At 49.3% G+C, this 22,576-nt stretch overlaps 1 protein-coding gene across 4 annotated transcripts; it reads right to left on the bottom strand.

The window, feature by feature from the left end:
• Nucleotides 1-1,678: 1,678 nt before the first annotated feature.
• On the bottom strand, nt 1,679-22,568 carry Ing5 (inhibitor of growth family, member 5). Of its 4 annotated transcripts, none has more exons than XM_063267473.1 (8): nt 21,454-22,568; nt 19,081-19,152; nt 13,584-13,750; nt 11,084-11,195; nt 10,842-10,932; nt 7,439-7,574; nt 7,183-7,244; nt 1,679-5,458 (listed from the first exon to the last, which is right to left on the bottom strand). In XM_063267473.1, the coding sequence occupies exons 1-8, from the start codon at nt 21,488-21,490 to the stop codon at nt 5,416-5,418; spliced, it is 720 nt and encodes a 239-aa protein (XP_063123543.1). In that variant the 5' UTR covers nt 21,491-22,568; the 3' UTR covers nt 1,679-5,415. The 4 variants fall into 4 exon arrangements, with proteins under 4 accessions (XP_063123543.1, XP_063123545.1, XP_063123544.1 ...); XM_063267475.1 differs by lacking the exon at nt 21,454-22,568 and adding an exon at nt 21,017-21,316 and having other exon boundaries at nt 10,842-10,935; XM_063267474.1 differs by lacking the exon at nt 21,454-22,568 and adding an exon at nt 20,660-21,007 and having other exon boundaries at nt 10,842-10,935.
• Nucleotides 22,569-22,576: the final 8 nt, after the last annotated feature.

The following is a 22,576-nucleotide window of genomic DNA, read 5'->3' as shown; positions in this document are numbered from 1 at the left end:
CAGGGCCAGTTATAAACCCTGGTCTCTCCTCCAGCGGAGCAAGATACTCAAAGGAAAGAAGGCCAAGGGGAAGAAGGTGGCTCTGATCCCTGCTGTCATCATCAAGAAACAGGAGGCTAAAAATGTGGTCAATCCTTTGAGAAAAGGCCCAAGAACTTCGGCATCAGGCAGGACATCCAGCCCAAAAGGCTGCAGTGGCAAAGAGCCATCCTCTATAAGCGGCTCAAAGTACCTCCTGCCATCAAACAGTTCCTCCAGGCCCTGGACAGGCAAACAGCAACTCAGTTGCTTAAGCTCGCCCACAAGTACAGGCCAGAGACAAAGCAGGAGAAGCAGCCAAGGCTGGCCCGACTGAGAAGAAAGCTGCTGACAAGGGGAACATTCCAACTAAGAGACCGCCTGTCCTCCGAGCAGGGGTCAATACAGGCACCACCTTGGTGGAGAACAAGAAGGCTCAGCTGGTGGTGATTGCCCACGATGTAGACCCCACTGAGCTGGTGGTTTTCCTGCCTGCCCTTTGTTGAAAGATGGGGGTGCCCTACTGCGTCATCAAGGGAAAGGCCAGGCTGGGGCGCCTGGTTCACAGGAAGACATGCACCACTGTTGCCTTCACACAGGCTAACTCAGAAGACAAGGGTGCTCTGGCTAAGCTGGTGGAAGCTATCAGAACCAATTATAATGACAGATATGATGAGATCCACCACCACTGGGGAGGCAACGTCCTGGGTCCTAAGTCTGTGGCTTGCATTGCCAAGCTGGAAAAGGCAAAGGCTAAAGAACTCGCCACTAAGCTGGGTTAAATGTACACTAAATTTTCTGTACATAAATATAATTACAAAAAGAAAAAAAAAGAAAAACCAAACCCACTGGGGACTAGGATGTGGCTCAGTTTGGAGTACTTGCCTGGCATGCTCTGTCCTTTATCTCACCTGGCTTGCAACCAGCTATATGGACTAGGCTACTTAAAGCCAAGAGACCAACCTGTCTGACACCCCAGATGTTGGGATCACAGGCTAGTTTGGTCTACAGAGAGAATTTGAGGACAGCTAAGGCTACAAAATGAGGTAAGTGCTAGAGAATTCCCTTCCTGCCCAGCTCCACGAGTACCGCAGATGAGCGCAGTGAGAGGGCAGCAGCCTACACAGAGCCCTTAGTAGATATCAACCTTGCTTGTCCCTTGACTTCAAACCTTCAGAACTGTGGGAAATACATTCTGCTAAGCACCCAGGGTTGGGGCCTTTTTGTGTATGTGTGTGGAAACTGCCCGACCAGACCAGGGTGTTCTCAAAGGGATGCTAAGGTTCTCAAGGTTTCTCCAGGTCTAGGTTCCCACGACAGGGGAGGCCCTGTACTGCTTTCCCTCACACTGCTAGGGATAAACCTAGGGCCTTGCACGTCAGGCAAGTGTCCTAGCACTGAGACAAATCCCCAGCCCCTGTACTACTTAATAAAGCAGCCCCTGGTCTTCCCATTCACACGTACACGTTCCTTGGGAGCCTGGAAACCCAGCACTGGCCACTGACCTCCCTGAATATCCAACAAAACCAAATTCAGGGTCCTAGGTCCATAAAGTCCCTCTGTGGCACCCTCGATTCTGAGTAAATGACCGTGAGACACGTGTACCTCTGGCAGCACAGGGATCTACATGCCTGCTTTCAAAATGATCTACTTTCAAATGTTTCTTCCCAAAAATATTTTATTTATTAAACAATATATCCATAATCCATGATCCAAAAATACAGATATACATCTTTACATTATTTAATAAAAAGATTTACAATAGTATCTCTCCTTTACAAAGGGGAAATAGGTAATAATTCCTTGAAGATAAAATGTGGCATTCACGTTAAAGCTGGATCATCCAATGGATGGAGTGTGGCCAAGAGCGAACACCACCGCACATTCTGAGAGAAAAGACACTTCTTAGACCTCCCCTACTTTAAAGCTCCTCTGGGCACAGGTAGTGGAGACCAATCTCTGTCCAAGGAAACAAGGTTTCAAAACCTCAAATGCTCCTGTTTGATTTCAAATGCTGAAGACCTACCTAACCTCCTGGCATAACAGGGCCAACCTTGGCACCGTGATCACGTGGACGAGTTGCTCTCTGGGTGGTGGTATTGCTTGAAGCATCCCTGCCAAGGCCTTCTGGGGACAGGTGAGAGAAGGCAAGATGCTGTGTGCACAGGAGCAAGCAGGTACCCACTCCCCCAGCCATCCACAAACCTGCAGAGTAGAAGACACGGTGGGCAGCCTGCCTCCTACCGACCCCACCTGATGGATAGGTGGTCAGTGCTGCTTGGACCTTCACACCACTAACATGTTCACAGTTCTGGGGGCTCAGGTGTTTGTTTTTTTTTTTCATTAATTCATCATGCTTCTTCTATAAGAAACTACTGATAATGTGCACAAGAAACAAGGAAGATGACTCCTCTCCTCTCTGCAGGACACTCGTGTACTTACAAGGGAATTACACAGGGAGGACCCAGCCTTGGCTCAGGCAAAGCTGCTGCCATAGGGACCTGTGGGGGTCACCCTACGACTCCTGTTTATGAAGCAGGGATAGCTCAAGAGCCAGGTCTTGGTAGTAGGCATGAGAGTCTTGTCCAACAATGGAGACACTCGGGCTTCTGGAACAAGGCTGGGTGGTGCGCACAGGGCTCCCCGGCACCCGAGGCAGAGCAGCCGCTGGGACACCCTCCCTTGCTCACACGTAACAGTGGGAACAAGCCTTCCGGCAGAGCACAGCAATGGCCTAGAGTTTCCTTTCTGCTTTCCCCCATTCTGTTGCCAGGGATAAACCTAGGCCACCACTTTTGAAGGCAGCTTTGTGCACCTGCAGCCAACGCCACACTGAGCTTCACACTTGTTAGCCAAGGTTTTCCACCATTGAGTTAAATCCCTAAACTCATGAAGTCTGGTTTTTTTTTTTTCCCAAGCTATATGCATCTTATTTTCATGACACTGTAACTGTCAAAAAGAAAAAGCAGATAATCGTAGAAACATACAAAATAAATAAAGTTCAGAAGCCAGTATGTAGGGTGGCCCCAGGTAGAAGAACTCGGGGAAAAGCCAGCATGACCTCAGGAAGCCGCCCTCGGGAAGCCGGGAGACGGAGCTCGTCCAGCCTCTAACACCTCCACCAGTAAACGCCACTTCTTCCTGATCACCAAAGGACTCAGCTGCCTCAGGCTGCGTCTCAAGTATCAACACAGCTTCTAAGGCGTTATCAGGCAAGATCTGATTAAAAACTTCCTGTGCTTACAGAAATTGTAAAAAGCGGTCCAGACATGATGGCACATGTCCGTAATCCCAACATTCCCAGGCTCCAACAGGATGACTGCAAGTTCAAGGTTAGACTTTTACTAGCCCTGCTTCCCAATAAATAAATAAATAATCTAAAATGTAAGATTAAAAGGAAGCACGAGTCCTGACCCCTAGCACTGAACAAAGAAAACAAATGGTAAAAGAATAAAGAAAAGGCCGGGGTGTGACTCAGTCTGCAGAATGCTTGCCTAACACACGGAGCTCTGGGTTGGAGCTGGCAGCAGCGGGGCATGCCCCTCGTCCTAGCACTTGGAAGGCAGAGGCAGGAGAATCTGAGTTCGAGGCCAGCCTGGTCTACAGAATGAGTTCCAAGACAGCCAGGGCTACACAGAGAAAGCCTGTCTTGAAAAACCAAACTAAAAAAGGTTCTGGGTTTGGTCCCTAACATTGCAAAACCAGACCTTCTGGTGCACACCTGTAACGTCAGCATTTGGGAGGTGAAGAAGATCAAAGAGCAGCGTTATTCTCAGCCACACGGTGAGTTCAAAGTCTGCCTAGGATACATGAGATCTAGTCCTTAAAGGGGGGAAGGAGGTGGATCCTGTAATTTACCCTCACAACCTTCAAAGGCTAAGTTATGTCTATCTAGTCTGACCCTGAGAGGAATCCCCAAGAAGAATGCCAGCCCCATTCCAGAAGCTCTTCCTAGCCTAGAGACAAGCTTGGGTAGCTGCTGCCTTTCAACTGCAGCAAACCTGCCTGGTACCTACTTCCCAGGAAAGGTCACCACGGACCAATTTATTCAGTAGCACAAACACAAGCCACGCCTGTCTCCCTCTTTCACGAGGACAGGCTATCCTTTCCAGTAGGAACACCACCATGATGACACGGTATGGAGCAGAGACAACTCCCTTCTGCTTTGTTTGTGGCCATCATAAGAAAACAGCGTGCCTGTCATTATATAAAAAGCCAGCCTCTCCTTACATCAGACATTGCATAACCCAGCTCTGTCTTGCAGGTCTTTTTCTGAAGTGAGGCCAGGAACTGGTCGGGCTCTCTCGATTCTTCTCAGAGAGCCTAGGTTACTGAAGAACTTAGTCTAAGTCAACGGTAGCTCAGGATCCTGCCACGCACGCCTCAGGAGCCACCACAGATGCATCTCAGCAGGCCCTGTGTGTGCATCCCCCAACTCTTTCAAGACAGTTCAACATTGGTTTTGTGGACAGTTCAACAGATACACTCTAGTTTCCTACCTTCATTCCAGAACTGCTATTGGGCACAGGAAATCACAAATCATGTCACATAATCAGTCCCTTGAACGTAAGCTGCTGGTCTAGTGGGATGCAACATAGCAGAGTTGTACAATCAGCCCGCAGTAGACAGAATCAGCTCACAGACACACAGACCCATGACCTTCATGCTAGTATAATAATTTCATCTTCACAGTAGAAAAAGGCGGGAATCCCCAGAGAGGTGGAAGCGCAGCCTGGCTGTCTGTCCGCTGTTGGGCAGTGCTGGTTGTGGGAACTGACAGTCCGAGGCTAATGGAAGCTCACTCTCCAGGGAGGGCTGCAAGTTCACAGGAAAAGGTGGTGCATTAAGACAACGGAGGGCACCTCCACCTGGGAAGCGCCCCCGGTCCCTTCCAGATACATCACAGGTATCTTAGCCAAGAGTCCCCGGTCTCCAGTCAGGGTCAGAGCACAGCATAGGGCAGTGCTTGGTGCTTTACACAGAGCAACAGCTGTGCCTCCATTCTGCCTCAGACAGTTCTGGAAACCGCGGGCACTCAAGGCCAACCCCTAGTCACAAAGCAGTGGCAGTGTAACAGGTTAAAATGCGTCCAGCCTGCACCATGCACTGTGCCTACAGCCCAAACTGACCCACATCACTGGTGGTGTGGCCATGCCCAGTGTGGGAGGTTGCGGGATAGGGGAGCCTGCTCCTAAAGTCACTGTGGCAAGTCCCTGTGAGATTGTTCTGTGCAAACGGTGCAGTGGCTTCTTGTTTTAGGAAATATCCACAAGCACAACTGGCCACTGAATTATTAAATATCAGTCGAAAAAAGGTAGTTTTAAAATGAAAGATAATATTGCAACATGAGTGAAGAATATATTAGCTCGCTCTTCAGTCCGGACAACGGCCGCTTCGCTACTTCTTCTTCCTCTTCTCCTGAACACATCGGGGACAAAACCTGTGAGGAGAAAGGCACGGGGGTCATCGTTCCTCCTGGCACACAGGGCACCCAGTACACTTCCTGCACCTCACAGGGTAGCTGCACTCTGGTAAGAAAGGACCAGAGAACAGCTCCACCAAGTAAGAGGGGCTGGCTTCGCTCTGGGGAAAGCTGGCATTTGAACTACTGGTTTGAGCGTCCTCTGAAGCTGACTAATACATGTCAGCGCGGCCTTGGGATCAAGTTGATAAGGCTGGGCAGAATATGAGGTGCCACTATAGAGTTGGCACCAATAGCTGGCTGGCAGACAGGACATACTGAAGACCACATGTGCAGATATGGCCTGGTAAGCCAGTGGAAAACAGTTCGCTGGGCCCTGGAGCCTGTATGGGTCACACAGGTCATACAGTGCTATGGTTCAAGGACACAAGTCAAGCACACATCAGAGATTCATGTTCCTGGACACTCAAGAAGATAATAGCTACTCATGATCCAAAGGGACATTCTAGTAAGTTCCCCATGTAGCAGACAATGCTAATACACGTGACAGCTAACATCGCTTCCCTCTGTACTAAGACACTGAGCACCCAGGCCTGCACTAAAGTATGTCAGTGACTGTGCCAGTCAGAAGCTGTGTGTCTCTCTGAGGAAACCCATTCTGGTATTCTACAGAGACCACCCTGAAACCCCATTCCCCAGTTCTTCTATCTGCCCTTGGGCCCCGCACATTAGGCAGCTGTAGCACCCAACAGCTTTGCCAGTGCAGTCAGACTCCCCCACCTGGAAATCCTACAAACAACTCACCACATCTAATATGAACTCAAAGTCAGACCCCATGCCTTACACGCTTGCACTTTTCCCTTTCCTCAGGTGAGTAACCACTATCCACCTCAGCCCAGCCACATGCCTGCTATCACATGCCCACTGTCACCTCAGCCCAGCCACACGCCCACAAGGCACAGGCACAGCCAAAGGACTGCCATATGGTTCTTGTAACATGAGGTAAGAAGCCATGGAGTGGTTTGCCCAAAGTGGGATTACGTTCACACCACACACATCATCTGTGCACTGAGGAAAGCCTTCATTGCAGAGCATGCACTCTCCTTTCCCAGCTGACTCTCAACCTGGCCACAGGCTGATATACACCGAGAATGTTACCATGAGAGGCTCCAAGTGCACCTCTGAGAAGGGCCCGGTTCCTCCTATTTCACTTGAAGAATATGCATCCATATTTAAGTCAACCAAACCAGGTTCTTAATCAAATAAAACCCTGGGGACATCTTGAACACTAGCTTACTGCTGACCAGATGTAGGATTGGAACAAGAATGCAGAGCCTCCTATGCTCTGTGAGGCGGAGAGGTGCAGAAGCACGCTGATTACACAGCTACTCCTCTTGTTCTTTATGGTCCTCATTTCCTCAGAGACAAAACCCTTACCTCCTTGGCTTCTTTTAAATAACCTCTCTCCAATCTGGAGCTAGAAGAGGACGTGGTTCGGCACGCAGCCTGGCATGGCACACTGGATGCACACCAGGGTAGAGGGAGGAGCCCAAACTGCTCTTTCTCAGAGAGCACCAGTAATAACAGCACACAAACCCAGGTAAGCTGGGCGGCAGATCGCCCTCTCGGAGTGCACCACATGGCCCCTCCCCAGCCGGGACCAATGTTGCATAAATATGGAGACATACAAGACCCAGAGTACCACACACACTTGCCCAAGGCTGCAGTCACCCCATACTAACCACTTTCCTTTGGGCTTTGTGGTGAGATCCACGCAGGCAAAGTGAAACCATTCAATGGGACACTGCAAAGCAAGGGGAGAGCCTGTGTCACACCATGCACCCTGCACCTTAAACGCAGAAAGGCCAGCACCCACCCATCTCTACAAGATCTGCCCCGGGTGGGTATGTATGTATGTATGTATGTGTGTGTGTGTGTGTGTGTATGTATGTATGTATGTATGTATGTATGTATATGTATCCCTCACAATCCACTCACATCCGGATTGTCACAGCCGATCATCTCCCCGTAGGACACCTGGTGGCACAAGCAGTATGTAGGCTCATTCGGATCCACAGGCATGTCCAGCACATCAGAGGGGTGCACAGATAGGATACTGTCGTTAAACTCAGACCTGACAGGAAAGGAAGGATCTGATGACCACAGGGCACCTGGAGGCAGGCAGGAAACAGTACACAAGGCCCCACTGTGGAAGGCCACACTGCAGCCTTTCCGCCAGTGACCCAGGGTTCTTCTACCCTGGAACGAAGGATGCTTGCAGCTTCCCAGGAAACTATCTACAATGACTACAATGTTACCAGCTGCCCACCAGGGTAACACTGCCCTGCTCACTCCCTACTGCCTGCAGCTGCCTGAGTCTCTGAACAGTAGCCTAGTGGGACTCCTGCCCCTGTAACTGCTGCCTACTGGGTCCAGCACTGCCTTTCACAGTAGAGCTGAACTGACTCTTACTCAAATATCTGTAAACTATCGGGAAGTCTAGACAGTATAGTCTCTATGCCTGTATTACAACTCCCCCTACCCACCCCTAAACTAGGAATGTACAGTGATAAATACATGTGGCCAGAACCCATGGGGGCCAATGGCAGGTGGACGGCATGGCACAGCCGCCCAGGCTCCTCACCTCTAAATTTCCAAATGTTCCCAGGTCTTTGCAGTTACTGCAGATATGCATGGGTGTATGCATCTACACTCCAGTCCAAACCTCAGGGCTCTAGAAGTGGGGCCTCTCCTTAGCAGGGAACCCGTGCTTCCACTCGCCTGTCTCTGAATAGAAATGTCTCTCACAAGAACATGTCCAAGTACTAGTGCTCTACAATACTGGTTTTTAAGCAACTCCCAAGAGGTCCTTGAAGCAGGAAACTTTCTTAAAGATCCATGACACGGGGTTGGGGATTTAGCTCAGTGGTAGAGCGCTTGCCTAGCAAGCGCAAGGCCCTGGGTTCGGTCCCCAGCTCCGGAAAAAAAAGAACAAAAAAAAAAAAAAAAAAAAAGATCCGTGACATTCTGTGCCTCGCCCCCTGGCCTCCGTGGTCTCTGCATGGCACTGCTGTCAGTGGACAGCCTCCTCTAAGGCAGCAAGCCAAGCCTAGCAGTGCACCTGTGCTGTGGCTCAATTCTATCGGCCACCTCTGCACTTTCCCATGGGAAGCCCAACCCAAGTCACAGCCATTCAGCTATCACGTGACCCAGAGCTCAGACTCTCCAGGATCAGTCAGTCAGGTACTGGGTCACCCATCTTTCAGGGAGCACTTGGAAATATGGGGCAATGAAGGAAATTCAAGGTCAGCTTGTACATACTAGGACCCTGTCTCTGAAAAAGAAAACAAAAAACAGAAGACAACCAAGGAAGTGAGACCCATGGGTAACCCCTGTCCCTTGGGCATGTGACTTGCTCTGGCTCTTGGCTAGCTAAGTTTTCCTCCCCACACGTGCCCAGGAAGCTCATACTGGATATAACCACCCATGCGATTCCCTAACAATCCAGGTAGCTCAGAAGGGGCTGCTTACTCAAGCTTTAGAATAAGAGACTACAGAAGAAACTGACCCCTTTGCTCCCACATGGAGGCCTCGGCTTGCCAGAAAACGAGGCCCTGGGGCAGCTAAGGAGTTGGTATTGACCTCAGCTTATAGGACCCTGACAGGAAACAGATGGTCTGACAGTCCTAGGAAAGTAACTCCGTGAAACCCATCACCTGGCCAAGTGGTCACTGAGCACAGGAACCTGACTGAGCACTGCTCCAAGTCCCCAAGGAAAATGATAGCTATCCCCAAACTGGAACTGAAATATTTAGCCCATCTCATTCAGGTCGTGAAAGAAAAATCCCACCAGACACAGACAGGGACCAGAACTATGCAGAACTCCAGGTTAGCAATAGGCAAGTGAAAGGTTCAGGTTCCGAAGCCACACCAAGCTACACCCTGATCCAGCAAGACCAGCATTCCAATGACTTTTGCTGTCTCTGGATGCCTGTTCTGTGGAAGCTGCTCTGTGAATCAGATGTCAAGGCCTGACCACACCCTTTGTTCCAGCAGTCTGCCCTGTCGGAACATGTGCAAATTGGGATAGTGTCTGCACTGCCATTCGGGGACAATATAAAGTCAATGCAGACCAGATGCCCCACCACGGCAGCCAGCCCAGCAAATGAACCTGGAAGCAGTGACTGTCCCCTAAGCAAGCAGCAGGCATAACATGATGGCTCCCATCAAAGGAAGACCTAAACAGCCTGCCTCCATCTGTGCTTTTAGGAGCAGTTATAATGCCTGAGGCCTTAGGAGGATGCTCCAGCCTGTGGGCACTGTCTCCCCACCACCTAGAAACCCCTCTTCTGGGCTCCTCATGCTGAGGACACTGTGAAACACTCAGTAAAGACAGCAGCAAGAATGTCTGTGCAATGGGCTGGAGAGATGGCGCAGTGGATAAGAGCACTGGCTGCTCTTCCAGAGGTCCTGAGTTCAAATCCCAGCAACCACATGGTGGCTCACAACCATCCGTAATGAGATCTGATGCCCTCTTCTGAAGATAGCTACAGTGCACTCATATAAATTAATAAACTTTTAAAAATAAAAAATAAAAAAAGGAATGTCTGTGCAAACCCAGAAGCACATAGCCACAGAGCCTCTGAGTTCTGAGAAGCCAAGACATGATGCTGTCACCCCAAGCTCAAAACCACCTCTCACAGGCAGCAGGACACTGGAGTAAGAAAGCTGAGTGATCTGTAGTGGGACAGGGGTTTCTCCATCTGCTGGATTAGACAGGACTGGTGGTCCAGCTACCAACGTGACACTTTAGGACCTACATGTGGCAGCCATCTACACTTAGGACATGTATCGAATATGGGAACTAAATGAGCTACACTTCGACAAGCACAGAGTGACAACTCCCTCAGCTCTAGAACCTAGACCAGGGATTGTTTTTACACCTAGCCTCCCCTCAACCCACAAGCAGTGTGGGCAGTGTGAACTGGAGTCAAGGAAGGTAGACTGAAATCACAGGCAACCTGTGGGAAGCCAGAGCTCCTGATTCAGGCCAGGACAAGTTCCCACGACAGCTGAAGGAGGGTGCGTGAGAGGAGCACCAGGCAGACCCTGGCTCGTCGGCCTGAACGAGAGAGGAAGGAATCACCCTAAGGGATCACTACAGACGGTCACTCTACAGCTTTTATATCTAGTCACAAAAGTCATCTTAAAAGAAAGCACTGGGCAGTGGTGGTGCACACCTTTAATCCAGCACTCGGAGGCAGCAGCAAGCAGATCTCTGTGAGTTCAAGACCAGCCTGGTCTACAGACCAAGTTCCAGGACAGCCAGGGCTACACAGAAACCCTGTTTCAAAAAAAAAAAAAAAAAAACAACAACAACAAGCAAACAAAACCCCCTTACCCGCTTTTATGCTTCTTTTTCTTTGGGGTATCCTCTTCTGATGTCCTCCTGCCTCGGCCCCGAGAGCTTCTTTTTTCTTTCTGACTCCGACCTTCTGAAGAAGAAGACCCCCATTATCCTCACAGAACAGACCGAAGTGAAGCAAGACTCACCCAGACTCATTTACCATTGTGTTCCTAACACACTAAGACAAGAGCCTTCAAAACTGCCACCACTAGGAAACAGAATGTCAGCCAACTTGCTTTTCAAGCTCCGCGATCCAGTGCTTTCAAAGTCACTTCCGTCCATCCTGTCCTTCAGGTCTGCCTCAAAGCGTGCCAGGTCAGCATCCAGTCTTCGGATATGTTTATCCACCTGCAAAAGGACACTTAGAAATCTGACCTAGAGTAAAAAGAAGACTAGGGGTTCAGCTCAGTGGCTTGGCCCTTGCTCCTCATGCAAAGGCCCTGGATTAGAGCCCCAGGATCTCAAGGAAACACAAGCAGACAGAACATGGTTTCACCAACAAGTAAGACAAATAGGTCCCTCCACTCCCCCAAAAAACAAAAGTCATCGGAAGAGGCCCAGATAAAGACCCCATTGTGTCGGTGCTCCAAACTTCTCTAGATACAGATTTCCATACATCTTACACACTTCCACACACCCTTACACATGTCCACACACCCTTACACATGACCAGACACCCTTATACACAGCCGTACACCCTTACACACGGCCGTACACCCTTACACATGTCCACACACCCTTACACATGACCATACACCCTTACACATGTCCACACACCCTTACACATGACCATACACCCTTATACATGACCATACACCCTTACACACGGCCGTACACCCTTACACACGGCCGTACACCCTTACACACTTCCATACACCCTTACACACTTCCATACACCCTTACACATGTCCACACACCCTTACACATGACCATACACCCTTACACATGTCCACACACACTTACACACGACCATACACCCTTATACATGGCCATACACCCTTACACATGTCCACACACACTTACACACGGCTGTACACCCTTACACACGGCCGTACACCCTTACACACGGCCGTACACCCTTACACATGGCCGTACACCCTTACACATGGCCATACACCCTTACACATGGCCATACACCCTTACACATGTCCACACACCCTTACACATGACCACACACCCTTACACATGACCATACACCCTTATACATGGCCGTACACCCTTAATACATGGCCGTACACCTTTAAAACATGGCCGTACACCCTTACACACAGCCATACACCCTTACACACGGCCATACACCCTTACACATGGCCATACACCCTTATACATGGCCATACACCCTTACACATGACCATACACCCTTATACATGACCATACACCCTTACACACGGCCGTACACCCTTACACACGGCCGTACACCCTTACACACTTCCATACACCCTTACACACGGCCGTACACCCTTACACACGGCCGTACACCCTTACACACGGCCATACACCCTTACACACGGCCATACACCCTTATACACGGCCATACACCCTTACACATGACCATACACCTTTATACATGACCGTACACCCTTACACACGGCCGTACACCCTTACACATGTCCACACACCCTTACACATGACCATACACCCTTACACATGTCCACACACCCTTACACATGACCATACACCCTTACACACGGCTGTACACCCTTATACACAGCCGTACACCCTTACACACGGCCATACACCCTTACACACGGCCGTACACCCTTACACATGTCCATACACCCTTACACATGTCCACACACCCTTACACATGTCCACACACCCTTACACATGTCCACACACCCTTACACATGACCATACACCCTTACACACGGCCATACACCCTTACACATGTCCACACACCCTTACACATGACCATACACCCTTACACATGTCCACACACCCTTACACATGACCATACACCCTTACACACGGCCATACACCCTTATACACGGCCGTACACCCTTACACACGGCCGTACACCCTTACACACGGCCGTACACCCTTACACATGTCCATACACCCTTACACATGTCCACACACCCTTACACATGACCATACACCCTTACACACGGCCATACACCCTTATACACGGCCGTACACCCTTACACACGGCCGTACACCCTTACACACGGCCGTACACCCTTACACATGTCCATACACCCTTACACATGTCCACACACCCTTACACATGACCATCCACCCTTACACATGTCCACACACCCTTACACATGACCATACACCCTTACACACGGCCATACACCCTTATACACGGCCGTACACCCTTACACACGGCCATACACCCTTCTACACGGCCATACACCCTTACACACAGCCATACACCCTTATACAGGGCCATACACCCTTACACAGGGGCATACACCCTTATACACAGCCATATACCCTTACACACAGCCATACACCCTTATACAGAGCCATACACCCTTACACACAGCCATATACCCTTATACACGGCCACCCACCCTTACACAGCCTCATACACCCTTACACACTTCTGTACACCCTTATACATTTCCATACACCCTTACACACTTCTGTACACTCTTACATATTTCTATACACCCTTACACACTTCCATACACCCTTTCACACTTCCACACACCCTTACACACTTGCATGCTCTCCCCTTCGGGGGCATGAGGGCAGCAGAGAAAGGCTGCAGCTGGCCCCTGCACTCACCATCTCGTAGGTCTGCATGGCCAGCTGCACCTTGTCATCGCTGTACTCCTTGCACTTGCTGTAGGCGCTCTGGATCTTCTGGAGGTGCTCCACACGCTGGGCTGACGAAAGAGTCTTCACTGTGGAGATATACTCTGCAGCCAGAATGTCGATCTCTGCTTTCTTATCTAATGAGGGCAGGTGACAAGTGGAAGAATATCCAGGAAGCTGGCAGGGGCATCACTGATCATGTCACTGTGTGCTTTCTGAACAGCAACACACCCATTGGGTCACCTTGCCTGGCTCCTGTTGTACAACTTCGTCACATACCCAAGAGTGAACAACACAGCAAAACACATAGAAACATCCTGCATGCTTCCATGAATATCTATGGCAGAGTCACATACAGCTCTTTGCTCTGAGAAGTGGGACTATCTGTGGTTACAGGAGGACAGGGTCACCGCCAACTGTCACAAGGTTTCCAGGTACCATGGTGGGTCTCTCCATCTGAGAGGTGGGAAAGAGAAGCTAGCCTAACGGTGGCTGTGAACTCATCTATAACGTCTTAATAACTGTCTGAATGTCAATCATATTTCCAAGAAAGGAAGTCTCCTCCTTCCTAAAATGTGCCTGTACATGGCAATCCCAGCATTTCTAATCTGAAAACAGTCCCAGCAATGTAAACCACAGAATGCTCCTGTGAAACTTAAAAATCTCAGAGAAGGGCTGTACAGATGGTTCAGAGGTAAGAGTACTGGCTGCTCTTCCAAAGATTCTGAGTTCAATTCCAGCAATCACCTGGTGGCTCACAACCATCTGTAATGGGATCCGATGTCCTCTTCTGGTGTGTCTGAAGACAGCTACAGTGTACTCATATATATAAAATAAGTAAGTCCTAAGCTGGAGAGATGGCTCAGAGGTCAGAGCACTGGCTGCTCTTCCAGAGGTCCTGAGTTCAATTCCCAGCAACCACATGGTGGCTCACAACCATCTGTAATGGGATCTGATGCCCTCTTCTGGTGTGTCTGAAGACAGCTACAGTATACTCACATATAATAAATAAATCTTTAAAAAAAAAAAAAGCCAAATAAATAAATCTCAAAAGAAAAGAGAACATCTCTTTTTTCATTCTTATAAAGATTTATTTTTATTAGTTTTTTTGTTTGTTTTAGTTTGGTTTGGTTTTTTGAGACGAGGTCTCACTATGCCTTCCTGGATGTCCTAGAACTCTCTATTTAGACTAGTCTGGCCTCAAACTCTCAGAGATCTGTCTGCCGCTGCTTTCCAAGTACTGGATTAAAGGTCTGCACATGTTTATTAGTTTTTTATGTGTGCATGTGTGGGTATGTGCACATGAGTAACCAAGGAGCCCCGTGGTGTCAGAGCTCCCAGAGCTGGAATTACAGGAACAGCGAGCCTCCTGATGGGCTGCTGAGAAGCAAACTCCGATGTTCTACAAATCCACCGAGCCGTCTCTCCAGTCCCTGCACCAACATTGCTCAATTTCAGAATCTAAACAATATCAGAGTTCCCAACACCAGCACACAAGTCAGGAGATGAAGCAGTGATAAGCTCGACATTCTGAGGAGATGGTAAAGACCCAGAATTCCACACCTGGACGAACAGTAGTCAAAGAGAAGGCTGAAACAACTACTTTTTCACATGAGTGCCATCGCCAGAAGTTAACCTCTGTGGTAAGTTTACCTTTCCTTCTGTCCCTGTCAAAACAAATGGAATCAATCAAAAGGGAAGACTTCTGGGATCCAAGGACTAGGGTTCCCCAAAGAGACTATAAACAGAGATTTTCAAGAGTGGCAAAGGGTGGGAACACATTGTCATCAACAGCCTGGGAAATGGGGGTCCTCCTGCAGGATCTCACTCTGACGGCCTGGGGCTGGAAGTGAAGGGCAGAAAGTGGATGCAGAGAAAATAAACGTTATCAGTAACTCTCAGGAAAAGTTACTCAGAAAACTCCCATAAGAGCGGGCTTAGAGGTGCACACTCAGCACACGGAGGCAGAGAGGGGAGGATCTGTGCGTTCAAGGCCAGTCTGGTCATCAGAGTGAGTTCTAGGACAGCCAGGACTACACAGAGTAACACTGTCTCAAAATACAAGGCAGGGCTGCCCCACAAACACATCCTCTTCACCAGAGACTCTAGGAGACCATACCCTGGAGACAGGGAAGCATTGCTGTGCAGAACACATTTTCACTGTCATAAAGAAACCAGTCTGGAACTGACTGAAAATAAGAGAAAGCAACAAGAGGGTAACAAATCCAGCAGGATGACAGCGGCAGGTGAAGGGGCTTGCCACAAACCTGACAACCTGAGTACAATTCCCGGGACACACGATGAAAAGAAAATAACTCCACAGATTGTCCTCTAAACCTCACAGAGACGACTGCAAGTGCACACACACATACAGACACACGTGTACACAAAATCACCAAATACAATCTAATTCAGAAAAGAAGAAGCCAGGTGTGCCGGTATGCACCTTTAATCCCAGCACATGGAGGCAGAGTCAAGAGCATCTCTGGTGAGTTCCGGGCCATCCTGGTCTACACAGGGAGTTCCACCTAAGACAGGGAGGGAGGGAGGGAGGGAGGGGAAGAAAGAAGGATGGGTGAAGAGCATGTGGTTTAGGAACAGGGAGTTGAAGCCTGGAGGGACAGCACATGTCTACAATTCCAGTAGTTGAGAGATAAAGAAGGATTAGGACCTCAGGTTAGCCTTGGCTACACAGCAAGCTCAAGACTAACCCAGGCAAGGAGACCCCATTAGGAGGGGTAGAGGGGAGACAGTGAAAATGGCTCAGCGGTTGAAGGTTTTTGCCATCCAGACCTGAGTTCAATCCCTGGAAAGAACAGATTCCCAAGTTATCCTCTGACCTCCACATATGTACACTAGACAGAAGCACATGTATGAGTACACACATATACAAATCAACTAATATTTAAAAAATATATATATATATATATATATATATATAGTGAGCTGGAGAGATGGCTCAGCAGTTAAGAGCACTAGAGTCTCAAGAACTCTAGCTCCAGGAGACCTGATACCCTCTTTTGGCCTCCATGGGTATCTGCATACACATACACAGGCATATACACATAAAATAAGTAAACCTTTTTCAAAAGTTTTATGTATACAGGGCTGGAGACTTAATCCTACAGCACCTCACAACCATGCTAACCCTAGCTCAGTGAGTTAGAGAGTTAACTCCCTCGTCTCTCACACCAAGGCACACACGTGGTACATACACAAATACAGGCACAACAATTATGCACGTGATATAAACAAATATCTTTTTTCTTAAGTATGGAAACAGGGGCTGCAGAGAGGGCTCAGAGGTTAAGAGCACTGGCTGCTCTTCCAAAGGACTGAGTTTCAATTCCCAGAACCCACATGGCAGCTTGCAACTGTCTGTAACTTCAATTCCAGGGGATCCAATGTCGTCTTCTGGCCTCTGGAAGCACCAGGCATTTCACTGTGCACAGACATACATGCAGGCAAAATACCAGTATGTTTAAAATAATTTTTAAAAATACTTAAATGTTTTTACGTATGAAAATATCAAAAGACAAAACATTACTACCTTTTCAAACATTGGTAGAATATTCCCAATCACCTGTAATTTTTTAAACTTATTTTTATTTCATGTATATGTTTTGCCTGCATGCATGTAGATTTACTGTGTGCATGCCTGTCCCTCAGACCTGGCACGACACATGGCTGTGAAAAGCATATGATTTTCACGTGTGGAGCATGCGTGGTACTGGATCCTAACTGCTGAGCATCTCTCTACCTCCATGCAAACCGTCTGAACGCTGACCGGATGCCATAATGGAAGAGCCCACACCTGACTCAGGGGATGGCCACTAACACGCAGTTCAGTGCAAGCATTAGTTCACACACAAAATCAATAGCAATGGCATAGCATTGCCTTCCAGACACACATGTTGGCTTGTTTAGCCTTGAGTTGCACTCCCCAGATAGTTCACTACCTAGTCCAAAAGTGAAAAACATAAAAACCCAAAATACTTCTGGCCCAAAGCACTTTGGATAAGGAGTACTCAGCTTATAAACAGTGCAGAAAGAGAAGAAAACTTTAAGAGGAAAGCAACAAAGACGCTGACTGCAAAGGACAGTCGTGGAGGAGGTGAGACATGAACCTGTGCAAGAACGGCAGACAGCCAAGCAGCACCCACACTCAATCCCAGCACCCGGGAGGCAGAGACGGTGGATCTGAGCTCGAGGCCAGCCTGGTCTACAGAGTGAGACCCAGGGCAGCCAGGGCTACAAGAACTAGGCTGGGGAGAGAGATGTCTCAGAGGCAGCGAGAGCATCAAGCCTGAATCCTCTAGAGCCTCTAGGCCCACTTAGCAGCTAGCGGTGCTAGCACGTGCTTCTGTGATTCCAGTGTCCTTACTGGAGATGGGTGGCAGAAACCGGAAAATCCCAGGTAGTCTGGTATAGGTGAAGATGACAAGAGCCCTTCCCTTTCAAACAAGATGGAAGATGAGGTCTGAAGCCAAGGCTGCCTTCTGACCCTACACACATGCCCAGCAAGAGTGCGTACCTCCCACACCTACATACATATGCTATAGCAAGCACGTACCCACACCCACACCCACCCCCCCCACACACACACATACACATACACACACATACACACATACACATACACACACACACACACATACACACACACATACACACACATACACACACACATACACACACACATACACACACATACACATACACACACACATACACACACATACACATCACACACACACATACACACACACATACACACACATACACATACACATACACACACATACACACACACATACACACACATACACACACACATACATACACACACACACATACACACATACATACATACACACACACACACACACACACACACGCAGAGAGAGAGAGAGAGAGAGAGAGATTTAAAAAAAAATGCAAGGGGCTGGGGATTTAGCTCAGTGGTAGAGCGCTTACCTAGGAAGCGCAAGGCCCTGGGTTCAGTCCCCTGCTCCGAAAAAAAGAACCAAAAAAAAAAAAAAAAGGCAAGAAACTAAGTCCAAATTAAAAGTAGCAGCACTCCACCTCCTTACCCAAATACTTGGAAAGCTACGGAAGGTGCACTGAGAGTTCAAGGCCAGCCTGGGCTACAGAATAAGACCCTGTCTCAAAACAAACAAACACAAAAAAGGACCTAAACTAAGCATGTTGTGTACACCTTTCATCCCAGCATTCCAGAGGCAGGGGCAAGTGGATCCCTGAGTTTGGGCTTGGCCTGGTCTACACAGCCAGCTCCAGACTAGCAAGGGCTACGTGAAAAACAGAAAAAAACAAAAAAAGGACCAGCACCCCCTCCAAGATACTGTGCAATGCTAGCTCTCCACTAAACAAGGTCCCTTCAGGGCCCTGCGGCATCCCATGTCCTCTCCTGTCTCTCTGGTGAAAACCCAGCTCGGGTTATACCCACCTTCTGTTCTCTGGTCTAGCTCTCGCATCAGTTGGAAGTTCCTCTGAAGCTCACAGGGAAGGTTCTCAATGCCTGAAAGAGACACGAAGTCGCTGTACTGCTCAGTAAGACAAAACCTGCCTCCAGGGATGGGAGAGATGGCTCAGCTGTTAAGAGCACTTACTGCTCTTCCAGTAGTCTCAAGTTCAACTCTCAGCACCTAGGAAAGTCTCACAGCCATCTGTAACTCTAGTTCAAGGGGATCCAATGCCCTCTTCAGTCCTCGGTGAGCACCGAATACATGTGGTACACCCATTTACATAAAATATACCTTTTTAAAAAACATCTCTCTTGGGGTTGGGGATTTAGCTCAGCGGTAGAGCACTTGCCTAGCAAGTGCAAGGCCCTGGGTTCAGTCCCCAGCTCCGAAAAGAAGAAAAAAGAAAAAACAAACAAACAAACAAAAAAAACATCTCTTTTACACCAAAGCCTGCCCTTCATCTATTTCTCTTCTAGTTTGGGGACCAAAAGTGACTAAGACCTTGTAGGGGTGAGGGGGCACCAAACAGTGAGCACAGCAGGCTGACAGTTTCAAAAGCACCAGAAGTTGGAGGATACAGAAACCTGCTCCCAGCAGGCAGAGAAGACAGCTGAGACTCCTCTCCTGAACCACACCCTCCCTCTCCCCTAGGCCACACACAGTGAACTTCATCCTCCAAAGCTCAAGCCGGAACCTGGGTCCTCCTTGATCTCTTCAACTTTGTCCAGATACCTACAACACCAGGAGCTGCAGACCATACTGTCCCAAGACACTGTTCTCTCAGCAGGGCCCAACATACCAGTCTCTAGCCACACACAGCCATGAGCACTGGAAAGGCAAGCAGAGGCACTGAGCAGTCCTCCAGTTCCTATAGGTGAGAGTGAGCTGCTTGTCAATCAAACCCCTGGTGCTTTTCTGCCCACCCTGCATCCCCTGGTGCAGATTATGTCTTAATCCTTAAGTTTACAGCAGGCTCCAGCTGCTCCCTAGGTCTTTCTGTGCTCAAGTATCTCCACAGCCCACAAGGCCAGCATTTTAGGGCTACATCTTATAAGACTTGCTGTTTTAAGCCTGTAACTTCCTGTCTACAGCTTTACTCCTGTGACCCTGGCAGTATTTACCTTTCTACCCCCTGGTGGACCTCTCTACTCTCTGACAGAGGGACCCTTATCTGCAGTTTCCGGATCTTTATTTACCCCCACGCCTTAATATTGTGAGCTTTAAAACGATTTAACAAGGGCTAGAGAGATGGCTCAGTGGTTAAGAGTGATGACTGCTCTTCCAGAGGTCCTGAGTTCAAATCCCAGCAACAACATGGTGGCTCACAACCATCTATAATGTAACCTGATGCCCTCTTCTGATGTGTCTGAAGACAGCTACAGTGTACTCACATACATTAAATAAATAAATCTTTTTTAAAAAAAGATTTAACAAAACGTGTGTTCCAATTAATCAGTGAGTTGAAGAGAAATATTGAGTTGTGAATGGCACAGGGTAGGTGGGGGCAGACAGGGACCATCACACGATGCCAGCAGTGAAATGAACTCGCCTTGAACTCACCGATCAGAATGCCCACTGGATGGACATCAGAATAAAAGTTCACCTTGCAGTCCCACTGCCCAGGCCCAGGTAGAAAATGGACGCCCCATTGGTTTGATCCACCTCCCTCCAAAGGGTTTCAATTCTTCCACCTCCCTCCAAAGGGTTTCAATTCTTCCACCTCCCTCCAAAGGGTTTCAATTCTTCCACTAAAGAGTGAGAAATAATCCTCCTCCTAATTTTTATCGGGAGCCAATCTCACCGTCTATAAATAAACGGAGTTACCAATGCCCAGGACGTCAAAGGTCAACCCGTTATACAGGGCATCCTCCCTTGCCGGGCTAGCTTTGATAGCACAAGTTCCCTCGAAAAACGCACCCCACTAGCCTAGAGCTCCTCCCTACAGCTCCACAGGCAAACACAGTAGCTTTGGCTCTCTACAACCGATCTTAGCACAAGCAGCAGGTGAAGAAGAGGCGGACCTCCTCGCAACCCAGTCCTAAGTAGAGAGGAGGGGAGAGGGGCGTGGTCGGCGTCAGGGGTGTGGCCGAAGCGGAGAAGGCGGGCTGAGCCGCAGGCCACACCCCTCCGTGACGCACCTGGAATTGGCGCGGCGGAGGCGGCGGGACCCCCGCGCCGCGCCCCACGCCCTCCATCCGCGGCCCCGCCCCAGACCGACCGTGAGACCCCCCCCTACAATCCCCATGATCTGTCCCCATCCTCCTCCGCATCCCGGAGCCCCGAACGATTCGCGATGGGCCGAGAGCGGCGGCGGCGCGGACCCGCGCGGGTGGCGGCTCGGCCAGAGTGCTTACTGTCCAGATAGTGCTCCAAGTACATGGCAGTCGCCATCTTCGCTGCGGCCACGCTCGGGGTCTGCGCGAGCGGGCGGTGCCGCGGTCTCGGGGCGGGGCGGCGCCGCGCGCTCACTATTCATGAGCCGCGTGCTCCGATTGGCCGGAACGGGGGCGGGGCATGTCGGGGGTCCACCCCTATGCTTCCGGCCTGCTGCGGTCGCCAGATGGCGCTGTGGGGCTTGCCCTGAGAGAATGTGGGTGGGAGATGGGCTCGATTCGCAGTTTGCAATGTGGAAGGTACTTCTCTGGCTCCAGCCGATTTCCAATCCCTGATGGTGCCCTGTCGAGCTCTAGGCAAGGCACCGCGCTTGCACGTGTGCTGGCTCCACGCCTGACAGCCGATACCTGCCGCTCTGCCCGCGTTGCCTGGGGTCTGGCCGGACCAAGAGGCGACACCAGCCGCCTGTGGTTTCTCCTGGCTGAGTGGGCCTCCTCTCCGGCATCGGTTAACATCGATGCTCTTTGTGGCTGTCTAGTCCCGAGGGGGCGTGGCCACGCTGACTAGCACTTCGTGAAGAAGCCACGCACGCCTGGGTGCCTGCAAAAATACATTTTACATTCCTACGACAACTCTGTTACACTTAATGAAACAATACTGCTACATTATTATCTAAAGTCCGTGGTTACCATAGAGTCCATTCTTGGTGAGGTCTAATATTTCTGACAAATACATATTAGTATCTCCCTTTTAGCATCCTGAAGAATATTTTCATTGCCTTTAATTCCTCCGGTCCACTACAATATAAGACACTCAGGCGCGCGCGAGCGCACACACACACACACACACACACACACACACACACACACGTAATCAATAAACATTTTTTCTGTAGCTTTGTTTTACTAGGATGTCATGTAGTCGCGTTTTGCAGTATATAGTTTTTTCAGACTGGCTGCATTTATCATGCATTTCTGGTTCTTCCATGTCCTAATGAGTCTTGATGATTTACTTTTTACTTAAATTATGCCACCGTGTAGCTACCAGTTTATCGGTTTGCCTGTTGGAGGACGTCTTAGCTGCCTCCATATTTAGGCAATTGTGACTGGAGCTGATACAATCAGTGTGCAGGTTTTTCTGTAG

Source organism: Rattus norvegicus, chromosome 9, assembly GCF_036323735.1.
Source record: "Rattus norvegicus strain BN/NHsdMcwi chromosome 9, GRCr8, whole genome shotgun sequence".
NCBI classification, from domain to species: domain Eukaryota; kingdom Metazoa; phylum Chordata; class Mammalia; order Rodentia; family Muridae; genus Rattus; species Rattus norvegicus.
This window is presented reverse-complemented; position numbering and strand designations above follow the sequence as displayed.